This window comes from Stenella coeruleoalba (assembly GCF_951394435.1).
Source record: "Stenella coeruleoalba genome assembly, chromosome: X".
NCBI lineage: Eukaryota > Metazoa > Chordata > Mammalia > Artiodactyla > Delphinidae > Stenella > Stenella coeruleoalba.
In genome coordinates this window covers 94,008,944-94,025,672 of record NC_137152.1, presented here as the reverse complement: position 1 = coordinate 94,025,672, position 16,729 = coordinate 94,008,944, and the positions used below count along the sequence as shown (strand labels likewise).

The following is a 16,729-nucleotide window of genomic DNA, read 5'->3' as shown; positions in this document are numbered from 1 at the left end:
TTCGGAGTCAGAGAAAGAGAGGAAGGCGTGCTGAGACAAAAGCCAGGGAAAAGGAGAGAAGATGCGATCCCGTCCCGTCCCGTGCCGTCCCTCCGGTTCTTTTCAGCACGGAGGAGGCGTGGTGCTTCCCGAGGCGGCGGTGGACCAGAGCTCTCTTCTCTTTCCAAGGCCTCGTGTCCGCGGAGCACTTGGCATCCAGAGTGTGTTCCTTCAGCCAACATGGGTGGGGCCGGTGGCGGCAGTGCCCCCAGTGGCCCACCCCGCCCTCCACCCAAGTCAGTGCGACCAGGCAGGCGCTGAGAGGGTGCTTAAGGGCAGGAACCTGTGTCTAAACCACATTCGCCAGTGCACCGCAAAGAAACTAAAGAGGAGTCCGCGGTGGCTCCCAGTCGCTCCGAGGTGTAAAGCACAGCGAGTTGGCGGGAGCCTACACCCACCCACACACCCACCCCGGGGGTGTCTTCCCATCCCTGGCCTTCCCCTGGGCGGTGTCAGGAGACTGACCCGCTCCGGCGTCTCTGGGGCAGCGCCCGGCGGCCCTCCCGACGGACCCGTGCGTGCCACGCCTGGACACCAAACCCCACTGCCACCCTCCCGCCCCCGGGCCGCCGCGGGAGAAGAGCCAGGTCCTCGGGGGAAGTCCATCGTCTTGGCCTAGGAGGCCGAGCTCGTCCCGCACCGCGTCTGTGCCTGTGGGCTGCCGGCCCTTTGCTTCGTTCGGGCTGCTTGCCCCTCGGTGACTGGTGAGAAGGTGCCTCGCCGGGCACCGGCCAGACGTGACTGGATCTCTGTGCTCACGCTCAGAGTGTTTCCCGAGGCGTTAGGCAAATGTGGGCTGCTATAGACACAGCTGCCGGTCCAACGGCTGGGTGCCTGGATGGGGAGTCGTAACGGCAGGCTAAGAGGACCCCACAGAGACGAGGCCCCGCAGGATGCAGGGCCAGAGTTTGAGGCGCGCCCCTCTGAAGTGGCCGGGTTGATGAGCCATCCTGCCTTTGGCAGGTTGGGCAGAGGTTGGCATTTCGTTTTTCCCTCGGCAAAGGGCAGAGGGAGAGGGCCTGGGGGAGGGGAAGGGGCAGGGCAGGTTGGCATTCGTGGTGCAGTAGTGCCATCAAGAGGAACGGGTCCGCCGATCCCGCGAACCCTGTACCCGTCCCTTCCTGGGGAGGAGTGACGAAGGATCGAAGTCGGGAACACTGGACAGTGGCCCCGGGAAGTCAAGGGCTCCGCCTGGGAAGGGGCGGGAAGCGTGGCCCAAGGCCCGGTGGTGCCGTGGACGCTCCAGAGACGGGCAGTGGCACAAGGCGCACAGCCCGGCCGCCTGGCGTGTGGGGCTACAGGAAGTGGAGTCTCGGTGGACCCTGGTGGCCGCCACGTCTGGGCGGGACTGGAGGAAGCTGCTCCGAAGGAGGCCGGGCCGCGGTTCTGCGGGCATTTGGCCGCGTGTCCCCCCTTCCCTTCGGCGCCAGAGGAGGTTCGGCCTAGGCGGGCCCAGGGCCCCGGAAGCCTCTCTGGGCCGCAGTGCGGCCCAGCCAGAGACCACCGCGGGCAACGGGAGTCCCGCCGCCCTTGGCGGCAGCGGCCGAGGCGGGCCCACCGACCTTCTTGTGTCCAGCTCAGAGACGACACGTGGAGCCTGGCTACCCGGTGCCGAGGGCGGCCGAGGCCCAGCGAGAGCTGGCAGTCCGAGTCCAGAAGGGGACGGCGCTCGCGGGACGCAGGAGCCACCGCAGGAGGAGGCCTTCACCTGAGCCGAAGAGTCCAGTCAGTCGGTGGCTGCGCTGCCGTCTCGCGCGGTCTCCGGGATGGTGGCCCAGGCCTGACCTGGCCTGTCCCGAGGGCTCCCGGACGGGGCTCCCGGAGAGGAGAGGGCAGGACACGAGAGGAGAGGAGAGGAGCTGAGCAGAGCCCCGCCGAGTGGACCCCCGGGCCGTGCATTTGCAGCAGGCTTCAGCTTTCTCCCCACGAGGCCCTGAGCCTCAGTTCAGCGATGAGAAGGAAAGGCCCCGGCTTGCATTGCGGCCTGGCCCTCCGGGTCTCGGCCCTGTGCTTGCACCTGCAGCCCAGCCAGGGAATCAAGGGGAAGGCGTCTGAAGAAGCTGCCTGAAGCTCACCTCTGATGGACTGAGAGGAACGCCTCCCCCGCCCCCCTTGACCACCCTCTCCCCCATGACCAGCACTCGTCCAGCTTGTCTGCCAAGGCCGGGAACGAGGTGCATACTCCTGGGCACGCGGCGGTGCCTTCGAGTCCCCGGCCGACCCGATAGGCCGCTTCTGGAGCAAGCTGTGCGGTGGCCCGTTCCTGCCCTTTGGCCCAGCTCTTATCTGCCGGGGCGGGGGTGCGTGGTGGGCTGGTGTGTGTGTGGGGGTCCGGTCCCGGGGCGGGGTGCGGTGTGGGGGAGGGCTTCCGACTGGGAGCAAGTCTCCAGGCTGGACCCCTCCCTCCCTCCACACGTACCCCTCCTGGAAGGGCGCCGAAACCCTCCCCGCGCCCCTCTCCTTTCGCGCCTGTGAGTCGCCCGACACGTTGTCAGGCCATCTTACGTGGGCAGAGCCTTTCCTTGGGGCCGGGTCCTGAGGTAGCTAGGCGCTCTGACTGGTGGCCCCCCGCAGGTGCTCTCAGCGTGCGCCTCTGGCCGGGGCCAACGGCGGCACCTGCAGAACGTGGAGCCGCTTGTGAAAACTCCCAGGAGTCTTCCCCAAACGAGAGGACCCCCGGGTCGTCCACGGGGAGGGAGGCCGAGGAATAGGGCGTCCCCCGGCCGCAGAGTTCCTGTTCCCGAGGTGAGCTCGGGTGCGGAAAACGGACCTGGATCCCCTCGCTGCGGCCGGTGCCGTCCCTCTCTGCGTACCGATCGATCGTGGCCCACTTGGCGTCCCATCGCCAGTGGGTCCTGGGTACCCTGTGTCCTGCGGCACAGGAAGGGCCTCACGGGATGCGGCGGGGCCTGGGATCGGGACTCTCCATGGCGGGAGCAAGAAGTACAGAAACCGAAACCCAGATCCAACTGCGAGAGGGTGGAACGTGCACAGCGCCCCTGCATTGCTCTTCCTCGTCTGCGTCTGGGAGCAAGCACTAACGAGGACACGTTCTCCGGGCTGTCTGCAGGGTGCTGCCCCCGACAGGGGACCGGGCGGCCACCTCCTCCCCTTTCCCCGTGGTCCACGGTGGCTGGGCCCGGGGCCTCCGCCGGGGCACCGGCAGCGGGTCCTGGGTCCCCGGTGGCCCTGAGACCCCAGGGACCCCACTGGCCGGCCTCGCTCCTGCAGGGAGGGCCAGGATCCAGGGGCCAGATGCCCTGGGGTGGGAGCTTCAGCTCCCTGTTCCTGAACATGGCGGCTGCCGAGGCCACGGCCCCGAGGGTGGGGAGCGCGGCGGGCCTGGCAGCCAGGGGCTCCTCGGTGGGCGAGCCCGGCCCCGAACCCCACCGCGTGTGGCTTCCACACCTACCGCGGAGGCGTGCCGGGCGGCCAGGTTCGGCCCGGGAATGCTCCCAGTGCTCCGAAGCCAGCCCTCCTCCCCGTCACGGGCCTTCCCCACGGTATGCACAGGCAGGGGCTGGAGGCCGTGCTGAAAAAGCTTCCGCTTGATGGCACTGTTGCTCCAGAAATGCCCAGCGCCTTCGCGAGCGTGGCCTCTCCCTCCGCCCTTTGCGGATCAAAAAAGGCCCAGGGAAAAAGGCCCAGGGAGGCCCAAGAGCCACCCAAGCCTTCCGAGTGGGGGGGGGGGGACCTACTGGGGTGTTGGGGGAGGCGGTGTCTCTTCCTTTTGGGGCTTCTCCTTGGCAGTAGGAGCGCACAGGTAAAGACCTCCCAAGGAATCCGTGCCTCGGTGGGTCCATCTCCACACCCCTCTGGGAGGGGTCTGGAGTCCACGTTGCCTGGCCCACAGGTCCTGGCGACCGGGACCCTGTCATGTCTGCACACCTGGGGACGGGCATCCACCTGGGTCGTGTCGGGCAGGACCCTGGCTCTCTCAGGACATTGATTCAGAGACAGAGGTGGCACAGGGACCTGGGTTCCTCGTCTTCCCGCGTGGTTGCCTCTCTGCTGTTCTCATCCCGCTACGTGAACTGGCTTAAGGGCTCAGGAGCAGGCCCGAGAGGGTCTAGGCCACTGTGGCAGCGGGAGGCACTGACGGGGACCCAAGGGAGCTGGGGCACATTGCCCCTGCTCAGCTCCAGGGGCGTCAGGCGGTCACTCTGCCACGGAGTGCCCGGGGTCGGGGGTGCAGGGAGGTGGTTTGGAGTTGCTGGGACAGGTGTACATCCCGGCGGCTCCCCTCCATCCGCACAGACAGATGACCCTGGGGAGGGCCATCAGTTCAGTAGACCCTCCTGGGGAGCTCTCCATGGGAGTGTGTCTGTACTCTCGCCTCAAACCCCCCCCCGGACTCGTTCGTCGGTTCATTCACTCGTTCCCTGCTCCACTCGTTCATTCGTAAGCACGCAGGTACACGAACGTGTGCGTGGGCGCGCGTGCGTATCACGTGTGCGTCGTGCGTAAGCTCGTGTACGTGCGCCTATAGAGCGTGTACAAAAGGTCCCTTCTCTCGTACTTTCTCCCTGTAACCGCCTCGGGGGTGCCGCTGTGGATAGAACTTTCTCCCGGTCAAAGCCAAAGCCCTGGCCGTTGCTCGATGGCCGCTCCCAAGTTGTCCCCGTCTGCGGAGGGAAGCACGCGTCATTTCTGCGTGCGTATGTGTGCTCCCGGGGTTGAATGCAGGTGGGGGCAGCGGGCCGCAGAGGGCTGTGTGCATGTCGCCTGCTCCCCGGCCCCAGCAGGCTCAGGTAGCGATAGGTAGTCTTCTGCCTTTTTGGCTGCTCTCACGGCGCTATAGGCGTGCCGTGGCGTCGGCGCGTCTGTGCGGAGTCGACGTCGTGTCCTGCTAGGTCCCCTCCGTTTCTTTTCGGACAGCTGCCCAGGGTAGGGTGCCCCTGTCTGTGCCCGGAGGCAGGAGCGTAGGGTGTCTCACGTGCCCCTCCTCTTTGGACGCTAGGCTTCCGCCTTGTTCCTTCCTCTCCTCTTCTGTCTCCCACGGAAGTGGCTCTGAGGCGCGGGCCACCGAGTCTGTCGTTACCAGGGTGTGGGTGAGCGTGACCAGGGTACGTTCTCCGGCGTCGGCGTCCACCCAGAGGAGAGGAGCAGGGTAGATCTCACGTGGGCCACGTCCCAGAGCACGTGCCCTTTATGCCCGGAAAGTACGTGCGGTGGACCTTTGTGCGGCCAGAGGGGAGACGAGTGGGTGCCCCTTTACCCACGCGTCCTAGGAACTGCTGGGAAGTTGTGGAGGACGCGCGCGGGCTTGCCAAGATACCTGGGGGTGTCCCGCCATAGTCCCACGTGTGCAGAGCCGAGGAGACAAGCTCCGCGCCTGTCAACGCCAGGGTGTGATGGCTGTGCTTCCCGCCGGAAGGAGATTTAGGGGGAATGACGGGATCAAGGTTTTCACTGGACGCGCTTCTTTGTGTACAAACTGCTTCTGTCTAACGACCCCCCCTGCCCCGGCTGGCATCCGTGCCATTTCCGAAGGACGCGTGGAGTTGATTCTTCACGCTTGCGCCTCGTTTGGAAGTTTTTGGTTGGCCCGGGGGTGCCGGTACACTCGAGTAGGAACCGGAGGCACTCTCTCTCGAGGTTGTGCGGGCGGGGGTGTACGCGGACCCCCCCAGCCCCCCGTTCACCGGCACCGTGGTGGTCCCACACTGAGTGATGGGCGTTCGGTTCTCTCTCGTTGCAGAGGAGGCAGAGCGGAAGGAAAGGAGGAAGAGGGAAACCGGGGACGTCGGTCATCTCCAGGCGCTGGTGTTCTGGGTGAGTGCGTGCTCTTTTGTTCTCTCCCCTTCCCCCGTCCGAGATAGTCTATTTCATCAGAGGAAAAAGTCAGTGATTCTGCTAGTTCAGCAAGGCTCAAGAAGGAGGGACTCCCAGGTGGGATCGTGGCACGGGGACACTGGTGTACTGTGCCGGAGTTCCTGGCCACGGTAGGAAAGGCTCTCGAGTCAGATCCTGACTGGGGGGCCGGAAGAAAGAGGTGCGTGGACGAGCATCTGTGTACGGTTACCCTAGGTGATCGGTGCGTAGCATTTGAGGTCCGTGCCCTGCGGGGGCGGGGAGAGTGGAAAGGGATCGGGCCCGGGCCGCTTGCACCGGCACCAGGGCCCGGTCTGGGCTCCAGCCTCCGTGAAGCCAACCGCCCGTGACGTGATCACTCGGCGCCCCACCTCACGCCCGAGAAGCAGCAGTGCCAGCCCAGCCCGACGTGGGGGCCGGCGGTGGGGAGACCCTTTGAGGGGGAGCCAGGCCTCGTGGGCTTTTTGCCTCCTGTGCTCTGAGTGGAGCCCGTGATAGCCGTTCCTCCCGTCCTCTCCTGATCGCTCTTGGGCCCGGCTCTCTCCGCCGTGGCCCTCCACCAAGCCAGGAAGGACTCGGGGACGTGCCCTTGCGGGATGATGAAGAGGGGGCGCCCGCTGGGCGGCGTGGAGGCTTGGCACGGGGCAGCCCTCTGTGGGGCTCCTTGCACTCCCCAAGTCTGCCTCTTGACAAACCAAGGAACTTGACAGTGTGGGGCCTTCCGGGAGGTGTACGTCCCCTTCTTCCGTGTGGGACATGTCGCCTGAGTGGGTGCGTGACCGGCAGCCGGAGGTGTTTTCTTTCTGTCTCTGTTTCTCCCTTCTCCTTCCTGTCTTCTGTTGAAACAGTCTTGCCGGGAGGAGGACGCCTCCTACCCTGGCTCAGAGTAATTGAAGGCTTCTCCAGGCGGGCTGGTGAGCGTGTGGCGCCGTGGTTTAGCGAGGGGTCGGCGGCGCGGCTGACGTTCCGTGGTTAGCGAAGGGCGGAGGCAGGGTTCGAGCAGCAAGGGCAGCGTGGCATTTCTGGGGTGACACTGCCTTCCAGAGGACCCTGTTTGGCCATCCCAAGAGCCCTTCACGGTAATATCTGGGCGTCGAGTCAAGTCCTCCGGCGTGGGGCGTGGGTCCCGGAAGACGTGCACTCAGCACGGCGGGGCTCTTGCGGCTTTTCTTTCCTCGACGCACCTCAGTACCGCGGCTTGAAAGAATTGCCAAGGCCCGGAGGCGCAGCAGATTCGGAGTCAGAGAAAGAGAGGAAGGCGTGCTGAGACAAAAGCCAGGGAAAAGGAGAGAAGATGCGATCCCGTCCCGTCCCGTGCCGTCCCTCCGGTTCTTTTCAGCACGGAGGAGGCGTGGTGCTTCCCGAGGCGGCGGTGGACCAGAGCTCTCTTCTCTTTCCAAGGCCTCGTGTCCGCGGAGCACTTGGCATCCAGAGTGTGTTCCTTCAGCCAACATGGGTGGGGCCGGTGGCGGCAGTGCCCCCAGTGGCCCACCCCGCCCTCCACCCAAGTCAGTGCGACCAGGCAGGCGCTGAGAGGGTGCTTAAGGGCAGGAACCTGTGTCTAAACCACATTCGCCAGTGCACCGCAAAGAAACTAAAGAGGAGTCCGCGGTGGCTCCCAGTCGCTCCGAGGTGTAAAGCACAGCGAGTTGGCGGGAGCCTACACCCACCCACACACCCACCCCGGGGGTGTCTTCCCATCCCTGGCCTTCCCCTGGGCGGTGTCAGGAGACTGACCCGCTCCGGCGTCTCTGGGGCAGCGCCCGGCGGCCCTCCCGACGGACCCGTGCGTGCCACCGTCCACGCCTGGACACCAAACCCCACTGCCACCCTCCCGCCCCCGGGCCGCCGCGGGAGAAGAGCCAGGTCCTCGGGGGAAGTCCATCGTCTTGGCCTAGGAGGCCGAGCTCGTCCCGCACCGCGTCTGTGCCTGTGGGCTGCCGGCCCTTTGCTTCGTTCGGGCTGCTTGCCCCTCGGTGACTGGTGAGAAGGTGCCTCGCCGGGCACCGGCCAGACGTGACTGGATCTCTGTGCTCACGCTCAGAGTGTTTCCCGAGGCGTTAGGCAAATGTGGGCTGCTAAAGACACAGCTGCCGGTCCAACGGCTGGGTGCCTGGATGGGGAGTCGTAACGGCAGGCTAAGAGGACCCCACAGAGACGAGGCCCCGCAGGATGCAGGGCCAGAGTTTGAGGCGCGCCCCTCTGAAGTGGCCGGGTTGATGAGCCATCCTGCCTTTGGCAGGTTGGGCAGAGGTTGGCATTTCGTTTTTCCCTCGGCAAAGGGCAGAGGGAGAGGGCCTGGGGGAGGGGAAGGGGCAGGGCAGGTTGGCATTCGTGGTGCAGTAGTGCCATCAAGAGGAACGGGTCCGCCGATCCCGCGAACCCTGTACCCGTCCCTTCCTGGGGAGGAGTGACGAAGGATCGAAGTCGGGAACACTGGACAGTGGCCCCGGGAAGTCAAGGGCTCCGCCTGGGAAGGGGCGGGAAGCGTGGCCCAAGGCCCGGCGGTGCCGTGGACGCTCCAGAGACGGGCAGTGGCACAAGGCGCACAGCCCGGCCGCCTGGCGTGTGGGGCTACAGGAAGTGGAGTCTCGGTGGACCCTGGTGGCCGCCACGTCTGGGCGGGACTGGAGGAAGCTGCTCCGAAGGAGGCCGGGCCGCGGTTCTGCGGGCATTTGGCCGCGTGTCCCTTCCCCTCGGCGCCAGAGGAGGTTCGGCCTAGGCGGGCCCAGGGCCCCGGAAGCCTCTCGCGGCCCAGCCAGAGACCACCGCGGGCAACGGGAGTTCCGCCGCCCTTGGCGGCAGCGGCCGAGGCGGGCCCACCGACCTTCTTGTGTCCAGCTCAGAGACGACACGTGGAGCCTGGCTACCCGGTGCCGAGGGCGGCCGAGGCCCAGCGAGAGCTGGCAGTCCGAGTCCAGAAGGGGACGGCGCTCGCGGGACGCAGGAGCCACCGCAGGAGGAGGCCTTCACCTGAGCCGAAGAGTCCAGTCAGTCGGTGGCTGCGCTGCCGTCTCGCGCGGTCTCCGGGATGGTGGCCCAGGCCTGACCTGGCCTGTCCCGAGGGCTCCCGGACGGGGCTCTCGGAGAGGAGAGGGCAGGACACGAGAGGAGAGGAGAGGAGCTGAGCAGAGCCCCGCCGAGTGGACCCCCGGGCCGTGCATTTGCAGCAGGCTTCAGCTTTCTCCCCACGAGGCCCTGAGCCTCAGTTCAGCGATGAGAAGGAAAGGCCCCGGCTTGCATTGCGGCCTGGCCCTCCGGGTCTCGGCCCTGTGCTTGCACCTGCAGCCCAGCCAGGGAATCAAGGGGAAGGCGTCTGAAGAAGCTGCCTGAAGCTCACCTCTGATGGACTGAGAGGAACGCCTCCCCTGCCCCCCTTGACCACCCTCTCCCCCATGACCAGCACTCGTCCAGCTTGTCTGCCAAGGCCGGGAACGAGGTGCATACTCCTGGGCACGCGGCGGTGCCTTCGAGTCCCCGGCCGACCCGATAGGCCGCTTCTGGAGCAAGCTGTGCGGTGGCCCGTTCCTGCCCTTTGGCCCAGCTCTTATCTGCCGGGGCGGGGGTGCGTGGTGGGCTGGTGTGTGTGTGGGGGTCCGGTCCCGGGGCGGGGTGCGGTGTGGGGGAGGGCTTCCGACTGGGAGCAAGTCTCCAGGCTGGACCCCTCCCTCCCTCCACACGTACCCCTCCTGGAAGGGCGCCGAAACCCTCCCCGCGCCCCTCTCCTTTCGCGCCTGTGAGTCGCCCGACACGTTGTCAGGCCATCTTACGTGGGCAGAGCCTTTCCTTGGGGCCGGGTCCTGAGGTAGCTAGGCGCTCTGACTGGTGGCCCCCCGCAGGTGCTCTCAGCGTGCGCCTCTGGCCGGGGCCAACGGCGGCACCTGCAGAACGTGGAGCCGCTTGTGAAAACTCCCAGGAGTCTTCCCCAAACGAGAGGACCCCCGGGTCGTCCACGGGGAGGGAGGCCGAGGAATAGGGCGTCCCCCGGCCGCAGAGTTCCTGTTCCCGAGGTGAGCTCGGGTGCGGAAAACGGACCTGGATCCCCTCGCTGCGGCCGGTGCCGTCCCTCTCTGCGTACCGATCGATCGTGGCCCACTTGGCGTCCCATCGCCAGTGGGTCCTGGGTACCCTGTGTCCTGCGGCACAGGAAGGGCCTCACGGGATGCGGCGGGGCCTGGGATCGGGACTCTCCATGGCGGGAGCAAGAAGTACAGAAACCGAAACCCAGATCCAACTGCGAGAGGGTGGAACGTGCACAGCGCCCCTGCATTGCTCTTCCTCGTCTGCGTCTGGGAGCAAGCACTAACGAGGACACGTTCTCCGGGCTGTCTGCAGGGTGCTGCCCCCGACAGGGGACCGGGCGGCCACCTCCTCCCCTTTCCCCGTGGTCCACGGTGGCTGGGCCCGGGGCCTCCGCCGGGGCACCGGCAGCGGGTCCTGGGTCCCCGGTGGCCCTGAGACCCCAGGGACCCCACTGGCCGGCCTCGCTCCTGCAGGGAGGGCCAGGATCCAGGGGCCAGATGCCCTGGGGTGGGAGCTTCAGCTCCCTGTTCCTGAACATGGCGGCTGCCGAGGCCACGGCCCCGAGGGTGGGGAGCGCGGCGGGCCTGGCAGCCAGGGGCTCCTCGGTGGGCGAGCCCGGCCCCGAACCCCACCGCGTGTGGCTTCCACACCTACCGCGGAGGCGTGCCGGGCGGCCAGGTTCGGCCCGGGAATGCTCCCAGTGCTCCGAAGCCAGCCCTCCTCCCCGTCACGGGCCTTCCCCACGGTATGCACAGGCAGGGGCTGGAGGCCGTGCTGAAAAAGCTTCCGCTTGATGGCACTGTTGCTCCAGAAATGCCCAGCGCCTTCGCGAGCGTGGCCTCTCCCTCCGCCCTTTGCGGATCAAAAAAGGCCCAGGGAAAAAGGCCCAGGGAGGCCCAAGAGCCACCCAAGCCTTCCGAGTGGGGGGAGGGGGACCTACTGGGGTGTTGGGGGAGGCGGTGTCTCTTCCTTTTGGGGCTTCTCCTTGGCAGTAGGAGCGCACAGGTAAAGACCTCCCAAGGAATCCGTGCCTCGGTGGGTCCATCTCCACACCCCTCTGGGAGGGGTCTGGAGTCCACGTTGCCTGGCCCACAGGTCCTGGCGACCGGGACCCTGTCATGTCTGCACACCTGGGGACGGGCATCCACCTGGGTCGTGTCGGGCAGGACCCTGGCTCTCTCAGGACATTGATTCAGAGACAGAGGTGGCACAGGGACCTGGGTTCCTCGTCTTCCTGCGTGGTTGCCTCTCTGCTGTTCTCATCCCGCTACGTGAACTGGCTTAAGGGCTCAGGAGCAGGCCCGAGAGGGTCTAGGCCACTGTGGCAGCGGGAGGCACTGACGGGGACCCAAGGGAGCTGGGGCACATTGCCCCTGCTCAGCTCCAGGGGCGTCAGGCGGTCACTCTGCCACGGAGTGCCCGGGGTCGGGGGTGCAGGGAGGTGGTTTGGAGTTGCTGGGACAGGTGTACATCCCGGCGGCTCCCCTCCATCCGCACAGACAGATGACCCTGGGGAGGGCCATCAGTTCAGTAGACCCTTCTGGGGAGCTCTCCATGGGAGTGTGTCTGTACTCTCGCCTCAAACCCCCCCGGACTCGTTCGTCGGTTCATTCACTCGTTCCCTGCTCCACTCGTTCATTCGTAAGCCCGCAGGTACACGAACGTGTGCGTGGGCGCGCGTGCGTATCACGTGTGCGTCGTGCGTAAGCTCGTGTACGTGCGCCTATAGAGCGTGTACAAAAGGTCCCTTCTCTCGTACTTTCTCCCTGTAACCGCCTCGGGGGTGCCGCTGTGGATAGAACTTTCTCCCGGTCAAAGCCAAAGCCCTGGCCGTTGCTCGATGGCCGCTCCCAAGTTGTCCCCGTCTGCGGAGGGAAGCACGCGTCATTTCTGCGTGCGTATGTGTGCTCCCGGGGTTGAATGCAGGTGGGGGCAGCGGGCCGCAGAGGGCTGTGTGCATGTCGCCTGCTCCCCGGCCCCAGCAGGCTCAGGTAGCGATAGGTAGTCTTCTGCCTTTTCGGCTGCTCTCACGGCGCTATAGGCGTGCCGTGGCGTCGGCGCGTCTGTGCGGAGTCGACGTCGTGTCCTGCTAGGTCCCCTCCGTTTCTTTTCGGACAGCTGCCCAGGGTAGGGTGCCCTTGTCTGTGCCCGGAGGCAGGAGCGTAGGGTGTCTCACGTGCCCCTCCTCTTTGGACGCTAGGCTTCCGCCTTGTTCCTTCCTCTCCTCTTCTGTCTCCCACGGAAGTGGCTCTGAGGCGCGGGCCACCGAGTCTGTCGTTACCAGGGTGTGGGTGAGCGTGACCAGGGTACGTTCTCCGGCGTCGGCGTCCACCCAGAGGAGAGGAGCAGGGTAGGTGTCACGTGGGCCACGTCCCAGAGCACGTGCCCTTTATGCCCGGAAAGTACGTGCGGTGGACCTTTGTGCGGCCAGAGGGGAGACGAGTGGGTGCCCCTTTACCCACGCGTCCTAGGAACTGCTGGGAAGTTGTGGAGGACGCGCGCGGGCTTGCCAAGATACCTGGGGGTGTCCCGCCATAGTCCCACGTGTGCAGAGCCGAGGAGACAAGCTCCGCGCCTGTCAACGCCAGGGTGTGATGGCTGTGCTTCCCGCCGGAAGGAGATTTAGGGGGAATGACGGGATCAAGGTTTTCACTGGACGCGCTTCTTTGTGTACAAACTGCTTCTGTCTAACGACCCCCCCTGCCCCGGCTGGCATCCGTGCCATTTCCGAAGGACGCGTGGAGTTGATTCTTCACGCTTGCGCCTCGTTTGGAAGTTTTTGGTTGGCCCGGGGGTGCCGGTACACTCGAGTAGGAACCGGAGGCACTCTCTCTCGAGGTTGTGCGGGCGGGGGTGTACGCGGACCCCCCCAGCCCCCCGTTCACCGGCACCGTGGTGGTCCCACACTGAGTGATGGGCGTTCGGTTCTCTCTCGTTGCAGAGGAGGCAGAGCGGAAGGAAAGGAGGAAGAGGGAAACCGGGGACGTCGGTCATCTCCAGGCGCTGGTGTTCTGGGTGAGTGCGTGCTCTTTTGTTCTCTCCCCTTCCCCCGTCCGAGATAGTCTATTTCATCAGAGGAAAAAGTCAGTGATTCTGCTAGTTCAGCAAGGCTCAAGAAGGAGGGACTCCCAGGTGGGATCGTGGCACGGGGACACTGGTGTACTGTGCCGGAGTTCCTGGCCACGGTAGGAAAGGCTCTCGAGTCAGATCCTGACTGGGGGGCCGGAAGAAAGAGGTGCGTGGACGAGCATCTGTGTACGGTTACCCTAGGTGATCGGTGCGTAGCATTTGAGGTCCGTGCCCTGCGGGGGCGGGGAGAGTGGAAAGGGATCGGGCCCGGGCCGCTTGCACCGGCACCAGGGCCCGGTCTGGGCTCCAGCCTCCGTGAAGCCAACCGCCCGTGACGTGATCACTCGGCGCCCCACCTCACCCCCGAGAAGCAGCAGTGCCAGCCCAGCCCGACGTGGGGGCCGGCGGTGGGGAGACCCTTTGAGGGGGAGCCAGGCCTCGTGGGCTTTTTGCCTCCTGTGCTCTGAGTGGAGCCCGTGATAGCCGTTCCTCCCGTCCTCTCCTGATCGCTCTTGGGCCCGGCTCTCTCCGCCGTGGCCCTCCACCAAGCCAGGAAGGACTCGGGGACGTGCCCTTGCGGGATGATGAAGAGGGGGCGCCCGCTGGGCGGCGTGGAGGTTTGGCACGGGGCAGCCCTCTGTGGGGCTCCTTGCACTCCCCAAGTCTGCCTCTTGACAAACCAAGGAACTTGACAGTGTGGGGCCTTCCGGGAGGTGTACGTCCCCTTCTTCCGTGTGGGACATGTCGCCTGAGTGGGTGCGTGACCGGCAGCCGGAGGTGTTTTCTTTCTGTCTCTGTTTCTCCCTTCTCCTTCCTGTCTTCTGTTGAAACAGTCTTGCCGGGAGGAGGACGCCTCCTACCCTGGCTCAGAGTAATTGAAGGCTTCTCCAGGCGGGCTGGTGAGCGTGTGGCGCCGTGGTTTAGCGAGGGGTCGGCGGCGCGGCTGACGTTCCGTGGTTAGCGAAGGGCGGAGGCAGGGTTCGAGCAGCAAGGGCAGCGTGGCATTTCTGGGGTGACACTGCCTTCCAGAGGACCCTGTTTGGCCATCCCAAGAGCCCTTCACGGTAATATCTGGGCGTCGAGTCAAGTCCTCCGGCGTGGGGCGTGGGTCCCGGAAGACGTGCACTCAGCACGGCGGGGCTCTTGCGGCTTTTCTTTCCTCGACGCACCTCAGTACCGCGGCTTGAAAGAATTGCCAAGGCCCGGAGGCGCAGCAGATTCGGAGTCAGAGAAAGAGAGGAAGGCGTGCTGAGACAAAAGCCAGGGAAAAGGAGAGAAGATGCGATCCCGTCCCGTCCCGTGCCGTCCCTCCGGTTCTTTTCAGCACGGAGGAGGCGTGGTGCTTCCCGAGGCGGCGGTGGACCAGAGCTCTCTTCTCTTTCCAAGGCCTCGTGTCCGCGGAGCACTTGGCATCCAGAGTGTGTTCCTTCAGCCAACATGGGTGGGGCCGGTGGCGGCAGTGCCCCCAGTGGCCCACCCCGCCCTCCACCCAAGTCAGTGCGACCAGGCAGGCGCTGAGAGGGTGCTTAAGGGCAGGAACCTGTGTCTAAACCACATTCGCCAGTGCACCGCAAAGAAACTAAAGAGGAGTCCGCGGTGGCTCCCAGTCGCTCCGAGGTGTAAAGCACAGCGAGTTGGCGGGAGCCTACACCCACCCACACACCCACCCCGGGGGTGTCTTCCCATCCCTGGCCTTCCCCTGGGCGGTGTCAGGAGACTGACCCGCTCCGGCGTCTCTGGGGCAGCGCCCGGCGGCCCTCCCGACGGACCCGTGCGTGCCACGCCTGGACACCAAACCCCACTGCCACCCTCCCGCCCCCGGGCCGCCGCGGGAGAAGAGCCAGGTCCTTGGGGGAAGTCCATCGTCTTGGCCTAGGAGGCCGAGCTCGTCCCGCACCGCGTCTGTGCCTGTGGGCTGCCGGCCCTTTGCTTCGTTCGGGCTGCTTGCCCCTCGGTGACTGGTGAGAAGGTGCCTCGCCGGGCACCGGCCAGACGTGACTGGATCTCTGTGCTCACGCTCAGAGTGTTTCCCGAGGCGTTAGGCAAATGTGGGCTGCTACAGACACAGCTGCCGGTCCAACGGCTGGGTGCCTGGATGGGGAGTCGTAACGGCAGGCTAAGAGGACCCCACAGAGACGAGGCCCCGCAGGATGCAGGGCCAGAGTTTGAGGCGCGCCCCTCTGAAGTGGCCGGGTTGATGAGCCATCCTGCCTTTGGCAGGTTGGGCAGAGGTTGGCATTTCGTTTTTCCCTCGGCAAAGGGCAGAGGGAGAGGGCCTGGGGGAGGGGAAGGGGCAGGGCAGGTTGGCATTCGTGGTGCAGTAGTGCCATCAAGAGGAACGGGTCCGCCGATCCCGCGAACCCTGTACCCGTCCCTTCCTGGGGAGGAGTGACGAAGGATCGAAGTCGGGAACACTGGACAGTGGCCCCGGGAAGTCAAGGGCTCCGCCTGGGAAGGGGCGGGAAGCGTGGCCCAAGGCCCGGTGGTGCCGTGGACGCTCCAGAGACGGGCAGTGGCACAAGGCGCACAGCCCGGCCGCCTGGCGTGTGGGGCTACAGGAAGTGGAGTCTCGGTGGACCCTGGTGGCCGCCACGTCTGGGCGGGACTGGAGGAAGCTGCTCCGAAGGAGGCCGGGCCGCGGTTCTGCGGGCATTTGGCCGCGTGTCCCCCCTTCCCTTCGGCGCCAGAGGAGGTTCGGCCTAGGCGGGCCCAGGGCCCCGGAAGCCTCTCTGGGCCGCAGTGCGGCCCAGCCAGAGACCACCGCGGGCAACGGGAGTCCCGCCGCCCTTGGCGGCAGCGGCCGAGGCGGGCCCACCGACCTTCTTGTGTCCAGCTCAGAGACGACACGTGGAGCCTGGCTACCCGGTGCCGAGGGCGGCCGAGGCCCAGCGAGAGCTGGCAGTCCGAGTCCAGAAGGGGACGGCGCTCGCGGGACGCAGGAGCCACCGCAGGAGGAGGCCTTCACCTGAGCCGAAGAGTCCAGTCAGTCGGTGGCTGCGCTGCCGTCTCGCGCGGTCTCCGGGATGGTGGCCCAGGCCTGACCTGGCCTGTCCCGAGGGCTCCCGGACGGGGCTCCCGGAGAGGAGAGGGCAGGACACGAGAGGAGAGGAGAGGAGCTGAGCAGAGCCCCGCCGAGTGGACCCCCGGGCCGTGCATTTGCAGCAGGCTTCAGCTTTCTCCCCACGAGGCCCTGAGCCTCAGTTCAGCGATGAGAAGGAAAGGCCCCGGCTTGCATTGCGGCCTGGCCCTCCGGGTCTCGGCCCTGTGCTTGCACCTGCAGCCCAGCCAGGGAATCAAGGGGAAGGCGTCTGAAGAAGCTGCCTGAAGCTCACCTCTGATGGACTGAGAGGAACGCCTCCCCCGCCCCCCTTGACCACCCTCTCCCCCATGACCAGCACTCGTCCAGCTTGTCTGCCAAGGCCGGGAACGAGGTGCATACTCCTGGGCACGCGGCGGTGCCTTCGAGTCCCCGGCCGACCCGATAGGCCGCTTCTGGAGCAAGCTGTGCGGTGGCCCGTTCCTGCCCTTTGGCCCAGCTCTTATCTGCCGGGGCGGGGGTGCGTGGTGGGCTGGTGTGTGTGTGGGGGTCCGGTCCCGGGGCGGGGTGCGGTGTGGGGGAGGGCTTCCGACTGGGAGCAAGTCTCCAGGCTGGACCCCTCGCTCCCTCCACACGTACCCCTCCTGGAAGGGCGCCGAAACCCTCCCCGCGCCCCTCTCCTTTCGCGCCTGTGAGTCGCCCGACACGTTGTCAGGCCATCTTACGTGGGCAGAGCCTTTCCTTGGG

The 16,729-nt window shown here is 66.2% G+C and overlaps 1 protein-coding gene across 1 annotated transcript in view; it reads left to right on the top strand.

Moving 5' to 3' along the window:
* The window catches only part of LOC307180639 (uncharacterized protein), a gene marked incomplete at its 5' end in the record, with an annotated part of 97,304 nt that overhangs the window by 49,121 nt on the left and 31,454 nt on the right, over window positions 1–16,729 (top strand). The window contains 2 exons of the mRNA XM_079911005.1: window positions 5,741–5,814; window positions 12,818–12,891. Of these exons, the coding sequence (XP_079767131.1) occupies window positions 5,741–5,814; window positions 12,818–12,891 (148 nt within the window). The remainder of the gene's footprint in view (window positions 1–5,740; window positions 5,815–12,817; window positions 12,892–16,729) is intronic.